This window comes from Leptodactylus fuscus, chromosome 1 (genome assembly GCF_031893055.1).
Source record: "Leptodactylus fuscus isolate aLepFus1 chromosome 1, aLepFus1.hap2, whole genome shotgun sequence".
Classification (NCBI taxonomy): Eukaryota; Metazoa; Chordata; class Amphibia; order Anura; family Leptodactylidae; genus Leptodactylus; species Leptodactylus fuscus.
In genome coordinates, this window is record NC_134265.1 from 4,551,119 (window position 1) to 4,571,921 (window position 20,803).

Genomic DNA, 20,803 nt, shown 5'->3' on the forward strand with positions numbered 1-20,803 from the left:
AGGTTATGCTCTGTAGTATATACAGGTTATGGTGTATACAGGTTATGGTGTATACAGGTTATGCACTGTAGTATATACAGGTTATGGTGTATACAGGTTATGCTCTGTAGTATATACAGGTTATGGTGTATACAGGTTATGGTGTATACAGGTTATGCACTGTAGTATATACAGGTTATGGTGTATACAGGTTATGCTCTGTAGTATATACAGGTTATGGTGTATACAGGTTATGCTCTTAGCCTTGGTCACGTGAGTTCTCGCTGTATTTACATCACCCTGAGGCCACGCCCCCAGCGGTCACCATGGCCTCCTCCTCCTCCTCCCACCTCTGCGCCTTGTTTCTCTGTGTGACGTCACCGCCCGCTGACCTCACACTATTACCGGCTGCCCGTTATTCTTCGCATCACTCTGACGCCATGACAACAATGGTTGTGACGTCATCCACATGTCCTGTATTGACTGTCAGTCTGGCCCCGCCTTCGCCACACCCGCTACTTCATATTAATGAGCAGGCTGTAGCTGTCAGAGTTGGCTCCGCCCAGGTAGTACATATTAATGAGAGGCTCCGCCCTGTTTCTCGCTTCTCTATGCGGTGTCTCCTCCAGTGACCCCTCCCTTCTGAATATTGATGAGCTGTCCCCGCCCCCCGTGGCTCCGGAGCCGGAAGCAGAGCTGTTGAGTCAGTGAGGGCTGAGATCTCGGAGCCGCCGCCTCCCTCCCGCCTGTCCGTCCTCCTGCCTCAGCCTCAGCACCAGCCGCAGCGCCCGGCCCTCCGCCCCGGCACCATGATGGAGGAGATAGACCGCTTCCAGGTGCCCACCGTGCACTCCGAGATGCAGCCACTGGTGAGAGACCCCGGGCGGCGCCACCGCCACTACCCCCATCATCATCATCACAACCATCATCATCCTCCTCCTCCTCCCCCGGCCGCAGCAGCCATAGAGGGGGTCATAGTATATCAGGGATGTGGAGAGGTGACGTCACAGGACAGAGGATGGGGGTTGTGGTATCAGGGGGAGGACATGGGGGTAATCATGGGGGTATCTGGGGTATAATGATGGGGGTATCAGGAGGACATGGGGGTATCTGGGGTATAATGATGGGGGTATCAGGAGGACATGGGGGTATCTGGGGGGTATAATGATGGGGGTTATAGTATCAGGAGGACATGGGGGTATCTGGGGTATAATGATGGGGGTATCAGGAGGACATGGGGGTATCTGGGGTATAATGATGGGGGTTATAGTATCAGGAGGACATGGGGGTATCTGGGGTGTAATTATGGGGGTTATAGTATCAGGAGGACATGGGGGTATCTGGGGTATAATGATGGGGGTTATAGTATCAGGAGGACATGGGGGTATCTGGGGTATAATGATGGGGGTTATAGTATCAGGAGGACATGGGGGTATCTGGGGTATAATGATGGGGTTATAGTATCAGGACATGGGGGTATCTGGGGTGTAATGATGGGGGTTATAGTATCAGGACATGGGGGTATCTGGGGTGTAATGATGGGGGTTATAGTATCAGGAGGACATGGGGGTATCGGGTGTAATGATGGGGGTTATAGTATCAGGAGGACATGGGGGTATCTGGGGTATAATGATGGGGGTTATAGTATCAGGACATGGGGGTATCTGGGGTGTAATGATGGGGGTTATAGTATCAGGACATGGGGGTATCTGGGGTGTAATGATGGGGGTTATAGTATCAGGACATGGGGGTATCTGGGGTGTAATGATGGGGGTTATAGTATCAGGACATGGGGGTATCTGGGGTGTAATTATGGGGGTTATAGTATCAGGAGGACATGGGGGTATCTGGGGTATAATGATGGGGGTTATAGTATCAGGAGGACATGGGGGTATCTGGGGTATAATGATGGGGTTATAGTATCAGGACATGGGGGTATCTGGGGTGTAATGATGGGGGTTATAGTATCAGGACATGGGGGTATCTGGGGTGTAATGATGGGGGTTATAGTATCAGGAGGACATGGGGGTATCTGGGGTATAATGATGGGGGTTATAGTATCAGGAGGACATGGGGGTATCGGGTGTAATGATGGGGGTTATAGTATCAGGACATGGGGGTATCTGGGGTGTAATGATGGGGGTTATAGTATCAGGACATGGGGGTATCTGGGGTGTAATGATGGGGGTTATAGTATCAGGACATGGGGGTATCTGGGGTGTAATGATGGGGGTTATAGTATCAGGGGGAGGACATGGGGGTATCTGGGGTGTAATGATGGGGGTTATAGTATCAGGGGGAGGACATGGGGGTATCTGGGGTGTAATGATGGGGGTTATAGTATCAGGGGGAGGACATGGGGGTATCTGGGGTATAATGATGGGGGTTATAGTATCAGGACATGGGGGTATCTGGGGTATAATGATGGGGGTTATAGTATCAGGACATGGGGGTATCTGGGGTGTAATGATGGGGGTATCTGGGGTATAATGATGGGGGTTATAGTATCAGGGGGAGGACATGGGGGTATCAGGGGTATAATGATGGGGGTTATAGTATCAGGGGGAGGACATGGGGGTATCTGGGGTATAATGATGGGGGTTATAGTATCAGGGGGAGGACATGGGGGTATCAGGGGTATAATGATGGGGGTTACAGTATCAGGAGGACATGGGGGTATCTGGGGTGTAATGATGGGGGTTATAGTATCAGGAGGACATGGGGGTATCTGGGGTATAATGATGGGGGTTATAGTATCAGGAGGACATGGGGGTATTTGGGGTGTAATGATGGGGGTATCAGGGGTATAATGATGGGGGTTATAGTATCAGGACATGGGGGTATCTGGGGTGTAATGATGGGGGTATCAGGAGGACATGGGGGTATCTGGGGTATAATGATGGGGGTTATAGTATCAGGGGGAGGACATGGGGGTATCTGGGGTATAATGATGGGGTTATAGTATCAGGAGGACATGGGGGTATCTGGGGTGTAATGATGGGGGTATCAGGGGTATAATGATGGGGGTTACAGTATCAGGAGGACATGGGGGTATCTGGGGTATAATGATGGGGGTATCAGGAGGACATGGGGGTATCTGGGGTATAATGATGGGGGTTATAGTATCAGGAGGACATGGGGGTATCTGGGGTATAATGATGGGGGTATCAGGAGGACATGGGGGTATCTGGGGTATAATGATGGGGGTTATAGTATCAGGAGGACATGGGGGTATCTGGGGTGTAATGATGGGGGTTATAGTATCAGGAGGACATGGGGGTATCTGGGGTATAATGATGGGGGTTATAGTATCAGGAGGACATGGGGGTATCTGGGGTATAATGATGGGGGTTATAGTATCAGGAGGACATGGGGGTATCTGGGGTGTAATGATGGGGGTTATAGTATCAGGAGGACATGGGGGTATCTGGGGTGTAATGATGGGGGTTACAGTATCAGGACATGGGGGTATCTGGGGTATAATGATGGGGGTTATAGTATCAGGAGGACATGGGGGTATCTGGGGTATAATGATGGGAGTTATAGTATCAGGACATGGGGGTATCTGGGGTATAATGATGGGGGTTATAGTATCAGGAGGACATGGGGGTATCTGGGGTATAATGATGGGAGTTATAGTATCAGGACATGGGGGTATCTGGGGTATAATGATGGGGGTTATAGTATCAGGAGGACATGGGGGTATCTGGGGTATAATGATGGGAGTTATAGTATCAGGAGGACATGGGGGTATCTGGGGTATAATGATGGGGGTTATAGTATCAGGAGGACATGGGGGTATCTGGGGTATAATGATGGGGGTTATAGTATCAGGAGGACATGGGGGTATCTGGGGGGTTATGGGGCAGGTTTGGGGTTCAGTGATGGCTGGGCACCGGGGTATATTCGGAGTGTTGTAGTATTAGTTACAGGACATGGGGGGTATCTGTGGGGGTTATAGGGTGCGCAGGGACGTGGTTGGGTAGATCAGGGACATAATGTCGGGTGCAGTGACCACAGGGTCAGGGGTGAGAAGCTCCTGGTCAGTATTGCTGGGACTGCACAAGGACATTGTATTGATTTGGTGTAGCGTTGTGAGGTTGTGTAGTGTACTGTTATATAGTGTAGCGCTGTGTTGTACTGTTATACAGTGTAGTGTTGTGTTGTACTGTTATATACTGTAACGTTGTGTTGTACTGTTATATACTATAGTGTTGTGTTGTACTGTTATATAGTGTAGTGTTGTGTTGTAGTGTTATATACTATAGTGTTGTGTTGTACTGTTATATAGTGTAGTGTTGTGTTGTAGTGTTATATACTATAGTGTTGTGTTGTACTGTTATATAGTGTAGTGTTGTGTTGTAGTGTTATATACTATAGTGTTGTGTTGTACTGTTATATACTGTAACGTTGTGTTGTAGTGTTATATACTATAGTGTTGTGTTGTACTGTTATATAGTGTAGTGTTGTATTGTACTGTTATATACTGTAGTGTTGTGTTGTAGTGTTATATACTGTAACGTTGTGTTGTAGTGTTATATACTATAGTGTTGTGTTGTACTGTTATATACTGTAACGTTGTGTTGTAGTGTTATATACTATAGTGTTGTGTTGTAGTGTTATATACTATAGTGTTGTGTTGTACTGTTATATAGTGTATTGTTGTGTTGTAGTGTTATATGTTGTAGTGTTGTGTTGTACTGTTATATACTGTAGTGTTGTACTGTTATATAGTGTAGCGCTGGGTTGTACTGTTATATACTGTATTGTGTTGTACTGTTATATAGTGTATTGTTGTGTTGTACTGTTATATACTATAGTGTTGTGTTGTAGTGTTATACACTGTAGCGCTGTGTTGTACTGTTATATACTGTAACGTTGTGCTGTGCTGTTATATACCATAGTGTTGTGTTGTAGTGTTATGTACTGTAGTGTTGTGTTGTTCTGTTATATACTGTAGCATAGTGTTGTGTTGTACTGTTATATGCTGTAGTGTTGTGTTGTACTGTTATATACTGTAGTGTTGTGTTGTACTGTTATATACTGTATTGTGTTGTACTGTTATATACTGTATTGTGTTGTACTGTTATATACTGTAGTGTTGTGTTGTAGTGTTATACACTGTAACGTTGTGTTGTAGTGTTATATACTATAGTGTTGTGTTGTACTGTTATATGCTGTAGTGTTGTGTTGTAGTGTTATATACTGTAGCATAGTGTTGTGTTGTAGTGTTATACACTGTAGCGCTGTGTTGTACTGTTATATACTGTAACGTTGTGCTGTGCTGTTATATACCATAGTGTTGTGTTGTAGTGTTATGTACTGTAGTGTTGTGTTGTTCTGTTATATAGTGTAGCGCTGTGTTATGTTGTAGTGTTATATGCTGTAGTGTTGTGTCGTAGTGTTATATACTGTAGCATAGTGTTGTGTTGTAGTGTTATACACTGTAGCGCTGTGTTGTACTGTTATATACTATAGTGTTGTGTTGTAGTGTTATACACTGTAGCGCTGTGTTGTTCTGAGCCTGTGTATCACAGTGATGTAGTTCAGCACCATGGAGCGGGGTAATACTGATGAGGTGTACATTCGGATACACATGGGGGGCTGCTGGAGGTACAGACGTGTGCGGGGGAGATGATGATGATGCATGTTGTGGGGAGACTCTATCCTGTGTTGTGTGTCATGCCCATGTGCCCTCTGTTGTTATTTTGGGTGCGGTGTATGAGCGCGCTCCGCTCTGTGCCTCGTCTCCCCCGGAGGCTCAGGGGTTAATCCTGTGGCTCTTTTCCTCCTCATTGACTCCATTATAATGGCCGCCTGTGATTCAGCTGCTGCTCGGCCTGTGCGATGTGCGATCACTACACAGCTGTGATGTGTCTGGGGCCCTCAGGGACTACCCTGGGCCTGTGAGTGGGGGCAGGGGCCCCGGACAATATACCGCTGCATGTGACGATATGGTACCGAAGCTAATGATTCTACCTAGACTGTAGTGTGCGGTCTGGGCTATAGATTATATATAACACGGGGTGGAGTAATATATATACTGTAGTGTGCGGTCCGGGCTATAGATTATATATAACACGGGGTGGAGTAATATATATACTGTAGTGTGAGGTCCGGGCTGTATATTATATATCACATGGAGTGGAGTAATATATATACTGTAGTGTGCGGTCCGGGCTATAGATTATTTATAACACGGGGTGGAGTAATATATATACTGTAGTGTGAGGTCCGGGCTATAGATTATATATAACACGGGGTGGAGTAATATATATACTGTAGTGTGAGGTCCGGGCTGTATATTATATATCACACGGGGTGGAGTAATACAGTCCTATGAAAAAGTTTGGGCACCCCTATTAATCTTAATCATTTTTAGCTCAAAATATTTTGGTGTTTGCAACAGCCTTTTCAGTTTGATATATCTAATAACTGATGGACACAGTAATATTTCAGGATTGTAATGAGGTTTATTGTACTAACAGAAAATGTGCAATATGCATTAAACCAAAATTTGACCGGTGCAAAAGTATGGGCACCTCAACAGAAAAGTGACATTAATATTTAGTAGATCCTCCTTTTGCAAAGATAACAGCCTCTAGTCGCTTCCTGTAGCTTTTAATCAGTTCCTGGATCCTGGATAAAGGTATTTTGGACAAACAATTCAAGTTCAGTTAAGTTAGATGGTCGCCGAGCATGGACAGCCCGCTTCAAATCATCCCACAGATGTTCAATGATATTCAGGTCTGGGGACTGGGATGGCCATTCCAGAACATTGTCATTGTTCCTCTGCATGAATGCCTGAGGATTTGGAGCTTTGGTGTTTTGGATCATTGTCTTGCTGAAATATCCATCCCCGGCGTAACTTCAACTTCGTCACTGATTCTTGAACATTATTCTCAAGAATCTGCTGATACTGAGTGGAATCCATGCGACTCTCAACTTTAACAAGATTCCCGATGCCGGCATTGGCCACACAGCCCCAAAGCATGATGGAACCTCCACCAAATTTTACAGTGGGTAGCATGTGTTTTTCTTGGAATGCTGTTTCTTTTTGGACGCCATGCATAACGCCTTTTTTTATAACCAAACAACTCAATTTTTGTTTCCAAAATGAAGCTGCCTTGTCCAAATGTGCTTTTTCATACCTCAGGCAACTCTATTTGTGGCGTACGTGCAAAAACGGCTTCTTTCTCATCACTCTCCCATACAGCTTCTATTTGTGCAAAGTGCGCTGTATAGTTGACCGATGCACAGTGACACCATCTGCAGCAAGATGATGCTGCAGCTCTTTGGAGGTGTCTGTGGATTGTCCTGGACTGTTCTCACCATTCTTCTTCTCTGCCTTTCTGATATTTTTCTTGGCCTGCCACTTCTGGGCTTAACAAGAACTGTCCCTGTGGTCTTCCATTTCCTTACTATGTTCCTCACAGTGGAAACTGACAGGTTAAATATCTGAGACAACGTTTTGTATTCTTCCCCTGAACAACTATGTTGAACAATCTTTGTTTTCAGATCATTTGAGAGCGGGCTGTCCATGCTCGGCGACCATCAAACTTAACTGAACTTGAATTGTTTTGTAGAAAGAAATGGTCCAAAATCCCTTCATCCAGGATCCAGGAACTGATTAAAAGCTACAGGAAGCGACTAGAGGCTGTTATCTTTGCAAAAGGAGGATCTACTAAATATTAATGTCACTTTTCTGTTGAGGTGCCCATATTTTTGCACCGGTCAAATTTTGGTTTAATGCATATTGCACATTTTCTGTTAGTACAATAAACCTCATTACAATCCTGAAATATTACTGTGTCCATCAGTTATTAGATATATCAAACTGAAATGGCTGCTGCAAACACCAAAATATTTAGAACTAAAAATGATTAAGATTAATAGGGGTGCCCAAACTTTTTCATAGGACTGTATATACTGTAGTGTGAGGTCCGGGCTGTATATTATATATCACATGGGGTGGAGTGATATATATACTGTAGTGTGAGGTCCTGGCTGTATATTATATATCACACAGGGTGGAGTAATATATATACTGTCTTAGGTCCAGGCTGTATATTATATATCACACAGGGTGGAGTAATATATATACTGTAGTGAGGTCCAGGCTGTATATTATATATCACACAGGGTGGAGTAATATATATACTGTAGTGTGAGGTCCAGGCTGTATATTATATATCGGGGGGGGGGTGGGGGGGGGGTGGAGTAATATATATACTGTAGTGAGGTCCAGGCTGTATATTATATATCACATGGAGTGGAGTAATATATATACTGTAGTGTGAGGTCCTGGCTGTATATTATATATCACATGGAGTGGAGTAATATATATACTGTAGTGTGAGGTCCAGGCTGTATATTATATATCAGGGGGGGGGTGGAGTAATATATATATACTGTAGTGAGGTCCAGGCTGTATATTATATATCACATGGAGTGGAGTAATATATATACTGTAGTGTGAGGTCCTGGCTGTATATTATATGTCACATGGAGTGGAGTAATATATATACTGTAGTGTGAGGTCCAGGCTGTATATTATATATCACATGGGGTGGAGTAATATATATACTGTAGTGTGAGGTCCAGGCTGTATATTATATATCACATGGATGGAGTAATATATATACTGTAGTGTGAGGTCCTGGCTGTATATTATATATCACATGGAGTGGAGTAATATATATACTGTAGTGTGAGGTCCAGGCTGTATATTATATATCACATGGAGTGGAGTAATATATATACTGTAGTGTGAGGTCCAGGCTGTATATTATATATCACATGGGGTGGAGTAATATATATATACTGTAGTGTGAGGTCCTGGCTGTATATAATATATCACATGGAGTGGAGTAATATATATATACTGTAGTGTGAGGTCCGGGCTATAGATTATATATCACATGGAGTGGAGTAATATATATACTGTAGTGTGAGGTCCAGGCTGTATATTATATATCACATGGAGTGGAGTAATATATATACTGTAGTGTGAGGTCCAGGCTGTATATTATATATCACACAGGATGGAGTAATATATATATACTGTAGTGTGAGGTCCGGGCTGTATATTATATATCACACAGGATGGAGTAATATATATATACTGTAGTGTGAGGTCTGGGCTGTATATTTTATATCACATGGGGTTGATTGATATGTACCCTGTAGTGTGAGTTTTGCCCTAGGCGTGACCCTATGTCGCGTGTCGGCCACCCTCGTGCGCCAGCCACCCTCCTGCCCCGCGTGCCGGCCACCCTCGTGCGCCGCCCACCCTCCTGCCCTGCGCGCCGCCCCACCCTCCCTCCTGCCCCTCCTGCCTCGCGCGCGCGGCCACCCTCCTGCCCCTCCTGCCTCGCGCGCCGGCCACCCTCTTGCCTCGCGCACCGTCCACCCTCCTGCCCCTCCTGCCTCGCGCGCCGTCCACCCTCCTGCCTCGCGTGCCGTCCACCCTCCTGCCCCTCCTGCCTCGCGCGCCGTCCACCCTCCTGCCTCGCCGCGCCGGCCACCCTCCTGCCTCGGTCGCCGTCCATCCTCCTCCTCCTCAGCGGTGCGCACATGTTTCTGTTACAGGTTGCTTGCTGTTCCTGCACAGTAGACTGTTGTACATAGTGAGGGTGAGGTCACTTCCATACAGGAAATCCCTGGACGCTGCAGAACATCGTACATTACACAGTTACCATAATACTCAGAATAGTTACAGGCCCGAAACCTCCAGCACCGAAACAGGAACAGATCTGCAGCTGTAATACAGTATATAGCACCAACATATACTACAGCACTGTACAAAATGTAGGATTACAGTACAGACAAGATGAGACAGTACAGAGGAACAAGTCTATTCACAGAGGAGTGAGGGGAGCTGTCGGCTGTGCCAGGACTCGGCACTCTGTACACACGGGGGCAGAATTGTCGGCCCCCTCATTTAATGAAAGAAGCCCCGCACTGGTCCCAGAAATACCCGGAATCTGACTAAAGTGATAAGGAAGAAAAAACTCTCTGAAAATGAAGAAATAAAAGTCAGACTTTGCGTTCCGCTCATGACACGGCCTGGACAGAAGTGACGGCTCCCTTAATATTTTGTTGCACAACCTTTTGGGGCAATCGCTGCGATCAGACGATTCCTGTAGTTGTCAATGAGACTTCTGCCCCTCTCAGCAGGGATTGTGGGCCCCTCCTCATCAGCAAACTGCCCCAGTTGTCTCGGGGGTGAAGGGGCAAGATGCCATATTTCAGCTCCTTCCATAGGATTTAGGTGCGGCCCATAGAAGCCACTTCAGAATAGTCCCATGTTCTTCTCTTGGCCATTCTTGGGGGGGGGGGGGGAGTGAGGGGGGTAGCTGTGTTTTGGGTCATTATCCTGTTACAAGAACCAGGACTTGTGACTTAGACCAAGCTTTCTGACACTGGGCAGCACATGTCTCTCTAGAATCCCTTGATCGTCTTGAGATTTCATTGGACCCTGCACAAATTCAAGACACCCGGTGCCAGATGCAGCAAAGCAGCCCCAGAACATAACAGAGCTCCTCCATGTGTCACAGTAGGGACATAACAGAGCTCCTCCATGTGTCACAGTAGGGACATAACAGAGCTCCTCCATGTGTCACAGTAGGGACATAGCAGAGCTCCTCCATTTGTCACAGTAGGGACATAACAGAGCTCCTCCATGTGTCACAGTAGGGACATAACAGAGCCCCCTCCATGTGTCACAGTAGGGACATAACAGAGCCCCCTCCATGTGTCACAGTAGGGACATAACAGAGCCCCCTCCATGTGTCACAGTAGGGACATAACAGAGCTCCTCCATATGTCACAGTAGGGACATAACAGAGCTCCTCCATGTGTCACAGTAGGGACATAACAGAGCTCCTCCATGTGTCACAGTAGAGACATAACAGCCTCCTCCATGTGTCACAGTAGGGACATAACAGAGCCCCCTCCATGTGTCACAGTAGGGACATAACTGATCACCCTCCATGTGTCACAGTAGGGACATAACAGATCACCCTCCATGTGTCACAGTAGGGACATAACAGAGCCCCCTCCATGTGTCACAGTAGAGAAATAATAGAGCTCCTCCATGTGTCACAGTAGGGACATAACAGAGCCCCCTCCATTCCATGTGTCACAGTAGGGACATAACAGAGCCCCCTCCATGTGTCACAGTAGGGACATAACAGAGCCCCGTCCATGTGTCACAGTAAGGACATAACAGAGCTCCTCTATGTGTCACAGTAGGGACATAACAGAGCTCCTCTATGTGTCACAGTAGGGACATAACAGAGCTCCTCCATGTGTCACAGTAGGGACTTAACAGAGCTCCTCCATGTGTCACAGTAGGGACATAACAGAGCCCCCTCCATTCCATGTGTCACAGTAGGGACATAACAGATCACCCTCCATGTGTCACAGTAGGGACATAACAGAGCTCCTCCATGTGTCACAGTAGGGACATAACAGAGCTCCTCCATGTGTCACAGTAGGGACATAACAGAGCCCCCTCCATGTGTCACAGTAGGGACATAACAGAGTCGCCTCCATGTGTCACAGTAGAGAAATAACAGAGCTCCTCCATGTGTCACAGTAGGGACATAACAGAGCTCCTCCATGTGTCATAGTAGGGACATAACAGAGCCCCCTCCATTCCATGTGTCACAGTAGGGACATAACAGAGCTCCTCCATGTGTCACAGTAGGGACATAACAGAGCCCCCTCCATGTGTCACAGTAGGGACATAACAGAGCTCCTCTATGTGTCACAGTAGGGACATAACAGAGCTCCTCCATGTGTCACAGTAGGGACATAACAGAGCCCCCTCCATTCCATGTGTCACAGTAGGGACATAACAGAGCTCCTCCATGTGTCACAGTAGGGACATAACAGAGCCCCCTCCATGTGTCACAGTAGGGACATAACAGAGCCCCCTCCATGTGTCACAGTAGGGACATAACAGAGCTCCTCTATGTGTCACAGTAGGGACATAACAGAGCTCCTCCATGTGTCACAGTAGGGACATAACAGAGCCCCCTCCATGTGTCACAGTAGGGACATAACAGAGCCCCCTCCATGTGTCACAGTAGGGACATAACAGAGCCCCCTCCATGTGTCACAGTAGGGACATAACAGAGCTCCTCTATGTGTCACAGTAGGGACATAACAGAGCTCCTCCATGTGTCACAGTAGGGACAGTCTTCTCAGGATAGGCTTCATTTATCCGTCTGTGACCATAGAGCGGATGGGCCACAAAGTCTCCTCTGTCCATAGGACATTCCCCACAAGCTTTTTGGCTTGTCAGCATGGAGTATGGAGTTTGGTTATTACTTGTGGCAGGATCCGGTTATTTCTGAGACCGTTGTGCGGTTTCTTTCATTAAACGAAGGGACCAACAATTTTGTCCACGTGTGTATGTACTATAGACTCATGTATTATCTCTGTGTATGTAGTATTATAGTAGTTATATTGTTGTACATAGGAGCAGTATTATAGTAGTTATATTCTTGTACATAGGAGTAGTATTATAGTAGTTATATTCTTGTACATAGGAGCAGTATTATAGTAGTTATATTCTTGTACATAGTAGTATTATAGTAGTTATATTCTTGTATATAGGAGGTAGTATTATAGTAGTTATATTCTTGTATATAGGAGTAGTGTTTATAGTAGTTATATTCTTGTACATAGGGGTAGTATTATAGTAGTTATATTCTTGTACATAGTAGTATTATAGTAGTTATGTTCTTGTATATAGGAGGTAGTATTATAGTAGATATATTCTTGTATATAGGAGTAGTGTTATAGTAGTTATATTCTTGTACATAGGAGTAGTATTATAGTAGTTATATTCTTGTACATAGGAGTAGTATTATAGTAGTTATATTCTTGTACATAGGAGTAGTATTATAGTAGTTATATTCTTGTACATAGGAGGTAGTATTATAGTAGTTATATTCTTGTACATAGGAGGTAGTATTATAGTAGTTATATTCTTGTACATAGGAGTAGTATTATAGTAGTTATATTCTTGTACATAGGAGGTAGTGTTATAGTAGTTATATTCTTGTATATAGGAGTAGTGTTATAGTAGTTATATTCTTGTACATAGGAGTAGTATTATAGTAGTTATATTCTTGTACATAGGAGTAGTATTATAGTAGTTATATTCTTGTACATAGGAGTAGTATTATAGTAGTTATATTCTTGTACATAGGAGTAGTATTATAGTAGTTATATTCTTGTACATAGGAGTAGTATTATAGTAGTTATATTCTTGTACATAGGAGGTAGTACTATAGTAGTTATATTCTTGTACATAGGAGTAGTATTATAGTAGTTTTATTCTTGTACATAGGAGTAGTATTATAGTAGTTATATTCTTGTACATAGGAGTAGTATTATAGTGGTTATATTCTTGTACATAGGAGTAGTATTATAGTGGTTATATTCTTGTACATAGGAGTAGTATTATAGTGGTTATATTCTTGTATATAGGAGGTAGTATTATAGTAGATATATTCTTGTACATAGGAGTAGTATTATAGTGGTTATATTCTTGTATATAGGAGGTAGTATTATAGTAGATATATTCTTGTATATAGGAGTAGTGTTATAGTAGTTATATTCTTGTACATAGGAGTAGTATTATAGTAGTTATATTCTTGTACATAGGAGTAGTATTATAGTAGTTATATTCTTGTACATAGGAGTAGTATTATAGTAGTTATATTCTTGTACATAGGAGTAGTATTATAGTAGTTATATTCTTGTACATAGGAGTAGTATTATAGTAGTTATATTCTTGTACATAGGAGGTAGTACTATAGTAGTTATATTCTTGTACATAGGAGTAGTATTATAGTAGTTATATTCTTGTACATAGGAGTAGTATTATAGTAGTTATATTCTTGTACATAGGAGCAGTATTATAGTAGTTATATTCTTGTACATAGGAGCAGTATTATAGTAGTTATATTCTTGTATATAGGAGTAGTATTATAGTAGTTATATTCTTGTACATAGTAGTATTATAGTAGTTATATTCTTGTACATAGGAGCAGTATTATAGTAGTTATATTCTTGTACATAGGAGCAGTATTATAGTAGTTATATTCTTGTACATAGGAGCAGTATTATAGTAGTTATATTCTTGTATATAGGAGTAGTATTATAGTAGTTATATTCTTGTACATAGGAGCAGTATTATAGTAGTTATATTCTTGTACATAGGACTAGTATTATAGTAGTAATATTCTTGTACATAGGAGCAGTATTATAGTAGTTATATTCTTGTACATAGGAGGTAGTATTATAGTAGTTATATTCTTGTACATAGGAGGTAGTATTATAGTAGTTATATTCTTGTACATAGGAGTAGTATTATAGTAGTTATATTCTTGTACATAGGAGTAGTATTATAGTAGTTATATTCTTGTACATAGGAGTAGTATTATAGTAGTTATATTCTTGTATATAGGAGGTAGTATTATAGTAGTTATATTCTTGTACATAGGAGGCAGTATTATAGTAGTTATATTCTTGTACATAGGAGGTACTATAATAGTAGTTATATTCTTGTACATAGGAGCAGTATTATAGTAGTTATATTCTTGTACATAGGAGTAGTATTATAGTAGTTATATTCTTGTACATAGGTGCAGTATTATAGTAGTTATATTCTTGTACATAGGAGTAGTATTATAGTAGTTATATTCTTGTACATAGGAGGCAGTATTATAGTAGTTATATTCTTGTACATAGGAGGTAGTATTATAGTAGTTATATTCTTGTACATAGGAGCAGTATTATAGTAGTTATATTCTTGTACATAGGAGTAGTATTATAGTAGTTATATTCTTGTACATAGGAGCAGTATTATAGTAGTTATATTCTTGTACATAGGTGCAGTATTATAGTAGTTATATTCTTGTACATAGGAGTAGTATTATAGTAGTTATATTCTTGTACATAGGAGGCAGTATTATAGTAGTTATATTCTTGTACATAGGAGGTAGTATAATAGTAGTTATATTCTTGTACATAGTAGTATTATAGTAGTTATATTCTTGTACATAGGAGCAGTATTATAGTAGTTATATTCTTGTACATAGGAGTAGTATTATAGTAGTTATATTCTTGTACATAGGAGTAGTATTATAGTAGTTATAGTCTTGTACATAGGAGTAGTATTATAGTAGTTATATTCTTGTACATAGGAGGTGGTATTATAGTAGTTATATTCTTGTACATAGGAGTAGTATTATAGTAGTTATATTCTTGTACATAGGAGGTAGTATTATAGTAGTTATATTCTTGTACATAGGAGTAGTATTATAGTAGTTATATTCTTGTACATAGGAGTAGTATTATAGTAGTTATATTCTTGTACATAGGAGGTAGTATTATAGTAGTTATATTCTTGTACATAGGAGGTAGTATTATAGTAGTTATATTCTTGTACATAGGAGGTAGTATTATAGTAGTTATATTCTTGTACATAGGAGCAGTATTATAGTAGTTATATTCTTGTACATAGGAGTAGTATTATAGTAGTTATATTCTTGTACATAGGGTAGTATTATAGTAGTTATATTCTTGTACATAGGGTAGTATTATAGTAGTTATATTCTTGTACATAGGAGCAGTATTATAGTAGTTATATTCTTGTACATAGGAGTAGTATTATAGTAGTTATATTCCTGTACATAGGAGGTAGTATTATAGTAGTTATATTCTTGTATATAGGAGTAGTATTATAGTAGTTATATTCTTGTATATAGGAGTAGTATTATAGTAGTTATATTCTTGTACATAGGAGGTAGTATTATAGTAGTTATATTCTTGTACATAGGAGTAGTATTATAGTAGTTATATTCTTGTACATAGGAGCAGTATTATAGTAGTTATATTCTTGTACATAGGAGGCAGTATTATAGTAGTTATATTCTTGTACATAGGAGGCAGTATTATAGTAGTTATATTCTTGTACATAGGAGTAGTAGTATAGTAGTTATATTCTTGTACATAGGGGTAGTATTATAGTAGTTATATTCTTGTACATAGGAGAAGTATTATAGTAGTTATATTCTTGTACATAGGAGCAGTATTATAGTAGTTATATTCTTGTACATAGGAGTAGTATTATAGTAGTTATATTCTTGTACATAGGAGGTAGTATTATAGTAGTTATATTCTTGTACATAGGAGCAGTATTATAGTAGTTATATTCTTGTACATAGGAGTAGTATTATAGTAGTTATATTCTTGTACATAGGGGTAGTATTATAGTAGTTATATTCTTGTACATAGGAGCAGTATTATAGTAGTTATATTCTTGTATATAGGGGGTAGTATTATAGTAGTTATATTCTTGTATATAGGGGGCAGTATTATAGTATTTCCTCTCTGTTCTCTCCCAGGTGTCGGTATTTCCGTTCTGTCTTGTCATATTCGCGTTCTATTTCGGGTTATTTCTGTGTAGATTTTGATAATTTTTTAGATTTGTCTCGTTTCGGTTTTGTTACTGGATTCTTTTCGTGTTTCTTGTCGACGTCTTGATAAATAATCCTAATCTCGATCTCTGACAATAAATTTTTCTTTGCAGTTAATTGTTTTTCTGCTTTTTCCAATAAGAATACAAATCCGGCCGAGTCAATATTTTATGAGCCGGCGTCCCCTGAATATTCTTCTCGGCTCCGCTGAGTTCTCTCGTAGCCGGCAGCAATTCAGTAAAAAAATTAACTGGCCCAATTTCTCCCCGGAGATTTCGTCCCCGGACTCCCGAGGTCGTGTTTACAGGGTGGCGATCAGCATTGTGTATTTATAGCCGCCATCTTTATCGCGCTCTCCTGGGTATTGATGTAGTTGTAGTGGTGACTCAGCACAGTCTGGGGGAAGGCAGAATATTCAGGATGTATAACATAGATGGCGGGGCGTCTGGCGCGGGGGTCACCTGTGCCTGGAGAGTCAGGGAGGGGATGCCGTTTACCAGGTCAAGCTGTAGACCTTGTTATATACTTCTGCAGTACAGGTTGACGGATCACAAGCTATTGGTGGTGGCAGTATACGTTGTACCAGTAGGGCGGCGTTCTTATTAAAATAGTAAGGTTGTAGTCCTGTCATTTGCTTGTGAATATTGGAGGGTTCGGTATATGTCGGTAGATATTCTGCATATTCCATTTTTAACTTTTTGTTCTCTGAATCTAGTGAATATTTCGTTTGCCGCCCCTTTAATAATCTTGGCGCGCGCTGTGTCAGAACGGTGCAGCGAGGCGACTCCCATTAACACCATCCCGAGAGTTTTCATGTTGCGGAGCTGAATTATTGGTTCCATTAATTAAAAGTTCCATCCGGCAGATTGGGTGGAGAGGGGGTGGCATCAATTAGAGCTCGTACATGCAAATGAGGTCCGGCGCCGCCGCCGCACAACAGGACTGAAATCCTCATCTCCGACGAAGCGAAGGCCAAGTCCTCATCGTAATGTTCTCCAGCCCTCTCGCGTTGTTCCTTGCAGTCGTTGGAGAGTCACAGGTTGGGGCAAATCTGGCGCCAAAAGGCAAGAGAACTTTTTTTTTTCTTTTTTTTTGTCCTCTCCAAAGTTTCCCCCTGCTTAGTCAGCGGTTTCGAGGTGATATTTCAGATACTGGCGCCAGTTGCACGCGCAGACCCGTCTCCTTATCTGGGATAAATTCATGAATTCTTCGCCCCTTGATTAACTTTCAGTTCTTCGAGTGGAACCGGTAACACTCAATATCACTTTTCTGGTGTCGAAGCAGTAGACCAATTCCTTGGAGGACCGACATACCTGGTGCCGACAAGGTTAGAGAAGTAGTGTTTTTGTCTTCTGTGCCCCATGTCCTCTCCTTGTGGTGAACGCCCTCCATCGTTGCTCCTTGCTTGACCAGAGGCCTCTGGAAGTTCTCCTTAATCCATTTAGAATCATCCCGGCATTACGGATTTTCCATGTAGACCCTTCTCCATCTCTGTGATGGCAACAATTCAGATGTTAGTGTTCAGGTCTCCTTGTGGATCCGGCGTCACCTAATATCACTTTCTTGGCATGTTCTGGAGCAGTAGACTAAGCTTTAGGGGCCCGACATACCTGGTGCCATATGTCATGTGACCAGTCCTGTCCATGCCGTGATCACCCTCCATTGTTGGCTCCTGCTTGGCAAGACGTCTCTGCGATATCACTTTGGTCCATGCGGGGTCATTTTGGCGCCAGTTACCGCTTTTCCGTATATGTCAGTGATGGATATCTGAATTTTTCAGCTTCTAGGTCTTCGAGTGAAGCCATCAGTATCTAATATCATTTCCGTCACATGTGGTAGAGCAGAACGTCAAATCCTTGAGGTCGGACATACCCGATACCAAGATAGTAACTTATAGGAGGGTCGGGCCCGTTAGATCTAGGGTCCCCCAGTACCAGAGTGAACCTGTCACAAGCTGGTATCTGGCGGTGGACCCAACAGTTGGCTGCCATGAAGCTACCAGATGAGAGCGCCTGTGTAATGGCACTGTAGTGATGGAGTTTTGGCGCCCCGTGTGAGCCTGGCAGGTAACAGAGCGTTGATTCTCCACCATCCTCTGTATATGGTGCCGATGCTCCGTCCGTTCCCTCGTAGCCATGACTTGCTGTTTTTACCTGGCCCCCTCTATAGATGCCGTCCTTTATTAACCCTTTGAGAAGTTCCCTATTCCGAGGAGGCCAGAGTTCCCAGACATCCTGTGCTCGGTATCTTCTGCCGGACCCTGCAATATTAATGCACGTTTATCATCTGGAGGGAGACAGGAGGGCCGTGCGCGGCATACCAATGGCGTCCTCTGTCTGCGCTGCTGATGATGGGGGGCACGTGGAGCCAAACTATCCTGAGGATTGCTCCATATATGTCGCGGCTCACACCTGCCGCTCTTCAGTATTGCAAATGGCTTGGGTAATGAATCTGTGTGCGGTGTCCTGTGTCTATGCAGAGTTGGCCATGGAGGTCCAGACCACCGCTTACCCTGCTGACCCATGTGACTGAGCGGCGTGCTCCTGAGTACATGTAATAGTAGTGTATAGGTCTATATATCCTGCAGACGTACCTGTACGGTTACACATATTGTATCTGTGCATTGTTAGGTAGACAGATAGTAACTGATTAGACCCTGAGTGTCAGTCACCACTGTAGTTCCAGGATGATATTCATATATTGAGGAGTAAGCTTCTTACCCTTACGGCCTGCAGGTCTCCTTGGCTGGATACAAGGACCTAACATTAGTCATTGCTTGTATTTTCATGTATTCATAGATGTGTTCCAGGTTCCAGACTCGTCTTTCATTATTGGCGCTGCAGCATTTTCCTGACGTTCGGCTCAGGTTATGTCTCAGTGGAATTAAATAAAGCTCCTCAGTCTCAGGACGCCGAATACAGGGCGATAATAAGATAACGTGCAAAGCTCCGACAGCTCGCCCTGGCGTCATAACTAGACATGAGCGAACAGTGAAATGTTCCATATTCGTTTCGAATAGCCGCTCAATATTCAAGTACTCGAATATCGATCCCCATTATAGTCTATGGGAGAAAAATGCTTCGTTTCAGGGGATCCCACCATTCGACTCAGGAGGGTCACCAAGTCCACTCTGACACCCCAGCAAATGATGCCAACACCTCTGCAATGTAACTGGGACAGCAGGGGGCGCATGTCTGGGGGCATCTAACACACCAATGTCACTGTATTACGCCACTAACAATGCAGGAGCTGACTTTTTCTCATAGGAATGCATTGACCAATGTTGATTGGCCGAATACTATACAGTGTCTAGCATTCAGCCAATCAACACTGGTTCTGCCGGAGGCTCATCTGTGAGGAGGCGGAGTCTAAGATCAGTCCACTGCAGTCTCCATTGTGGTCCGATCTCGGGTATAGCAGAGTTGACACAGCTCTGCTACGCCTGAGATGCAGCAGAGATGGCCGTGCGCTGAGCTCTGCTACACCTGAGATGGCCGTGCACTGAGCTCTGCTACACCTGAGATGGCCGTGCGCTGAGCTCTGCTACATCTCAGGACAACTCTGCTACATCTGAGATCGGACCACAATGGAGACTGCTGTGAACCGATCTTAGACTCCGCCTCCTCCTGCAGAACCAGCGTTGATTGGCCGAATGCTGTACATTGTATGGCATTTGGCCAATCAACGCTGGTCAATGCATTCCTATGAGAAAAAGTCGACTCCGGCATATCACAAGCTGACAGGGATCCCGACCAGATAGAGCGCCAAAGAGCTGGGTGAGTAACATCCCCCCTAAATAAAGGTAATCCCTAGCTAACCCTGCCTGTACATCTATCCCTGTCTCACAGTCACATAGTTCACAGTTTCATATGAACCAAATCTGAAATCCACCATTGGTATAAAGTGGTGGTCACCTGATTTCGGCAGCCAATTACTTTTTCTGATTTTTTTTTCCCGATGCCTCTGTTGTCATAGTTCCTGTCCTACCTCCCCTGTACAGTTATTGGTGCAAAAAAAAAAGCACCAGGGAAGGTGGGAGGGGACACCTCATCAGTCCTTCCTATAGACCACCCAACCATCATCGGCCATTCCTATAGACCACCCAACCATCCTCACCCCGTCCTATAGACCACCCAACCGTCATCAGTCCTTCCTATACCTCTCCCAAGACTACAATGATCAAGGCTCTACCTTGGACCAGCCAACCATCAAAGCAACACCTCATCCACGTACATTCCGTCCAGTAATCTGCTGGAGTATGACGACACCACTGGGGTCACGTCACAAGGGTCCAAGAGCAATGAGAAGATGAATGAAGGCAC

At 43.2% G+C, this 20,803-nt stretch overlaps 1 protein-coding gene across 3 annotated transcripts in view; it reads left to right on the forward strand.

Annotated features, from left to right (window-relative positions):
• The first annotated feature begins 699 nt into the window (after positions 1–699).
• The window catches only part of FAM219A (family with sequence similarity 219 member A), a 79,612-nt gene continuing 59,508 nt past the window's right edge, over positions 700–20,803 (forward strand). For 2 of the 3 annotated variants that reach the window (XR_012715297.1, XM_075267298.1), the window contains exon 1: positions 700–848. Coding sequence is in view for 2 of the 3 variants with exons in the window: in XM_075267298.1 (XP_075123399.1) it covers positions 789–848 (60 nt within the window). In the remaining variant the exon portion in view is untranslated. The remainder of the gene's footprint in view (positions 849–20,803) is intronic. The other variant, XM_075267311.1, reaches the window with a different exon arrangement.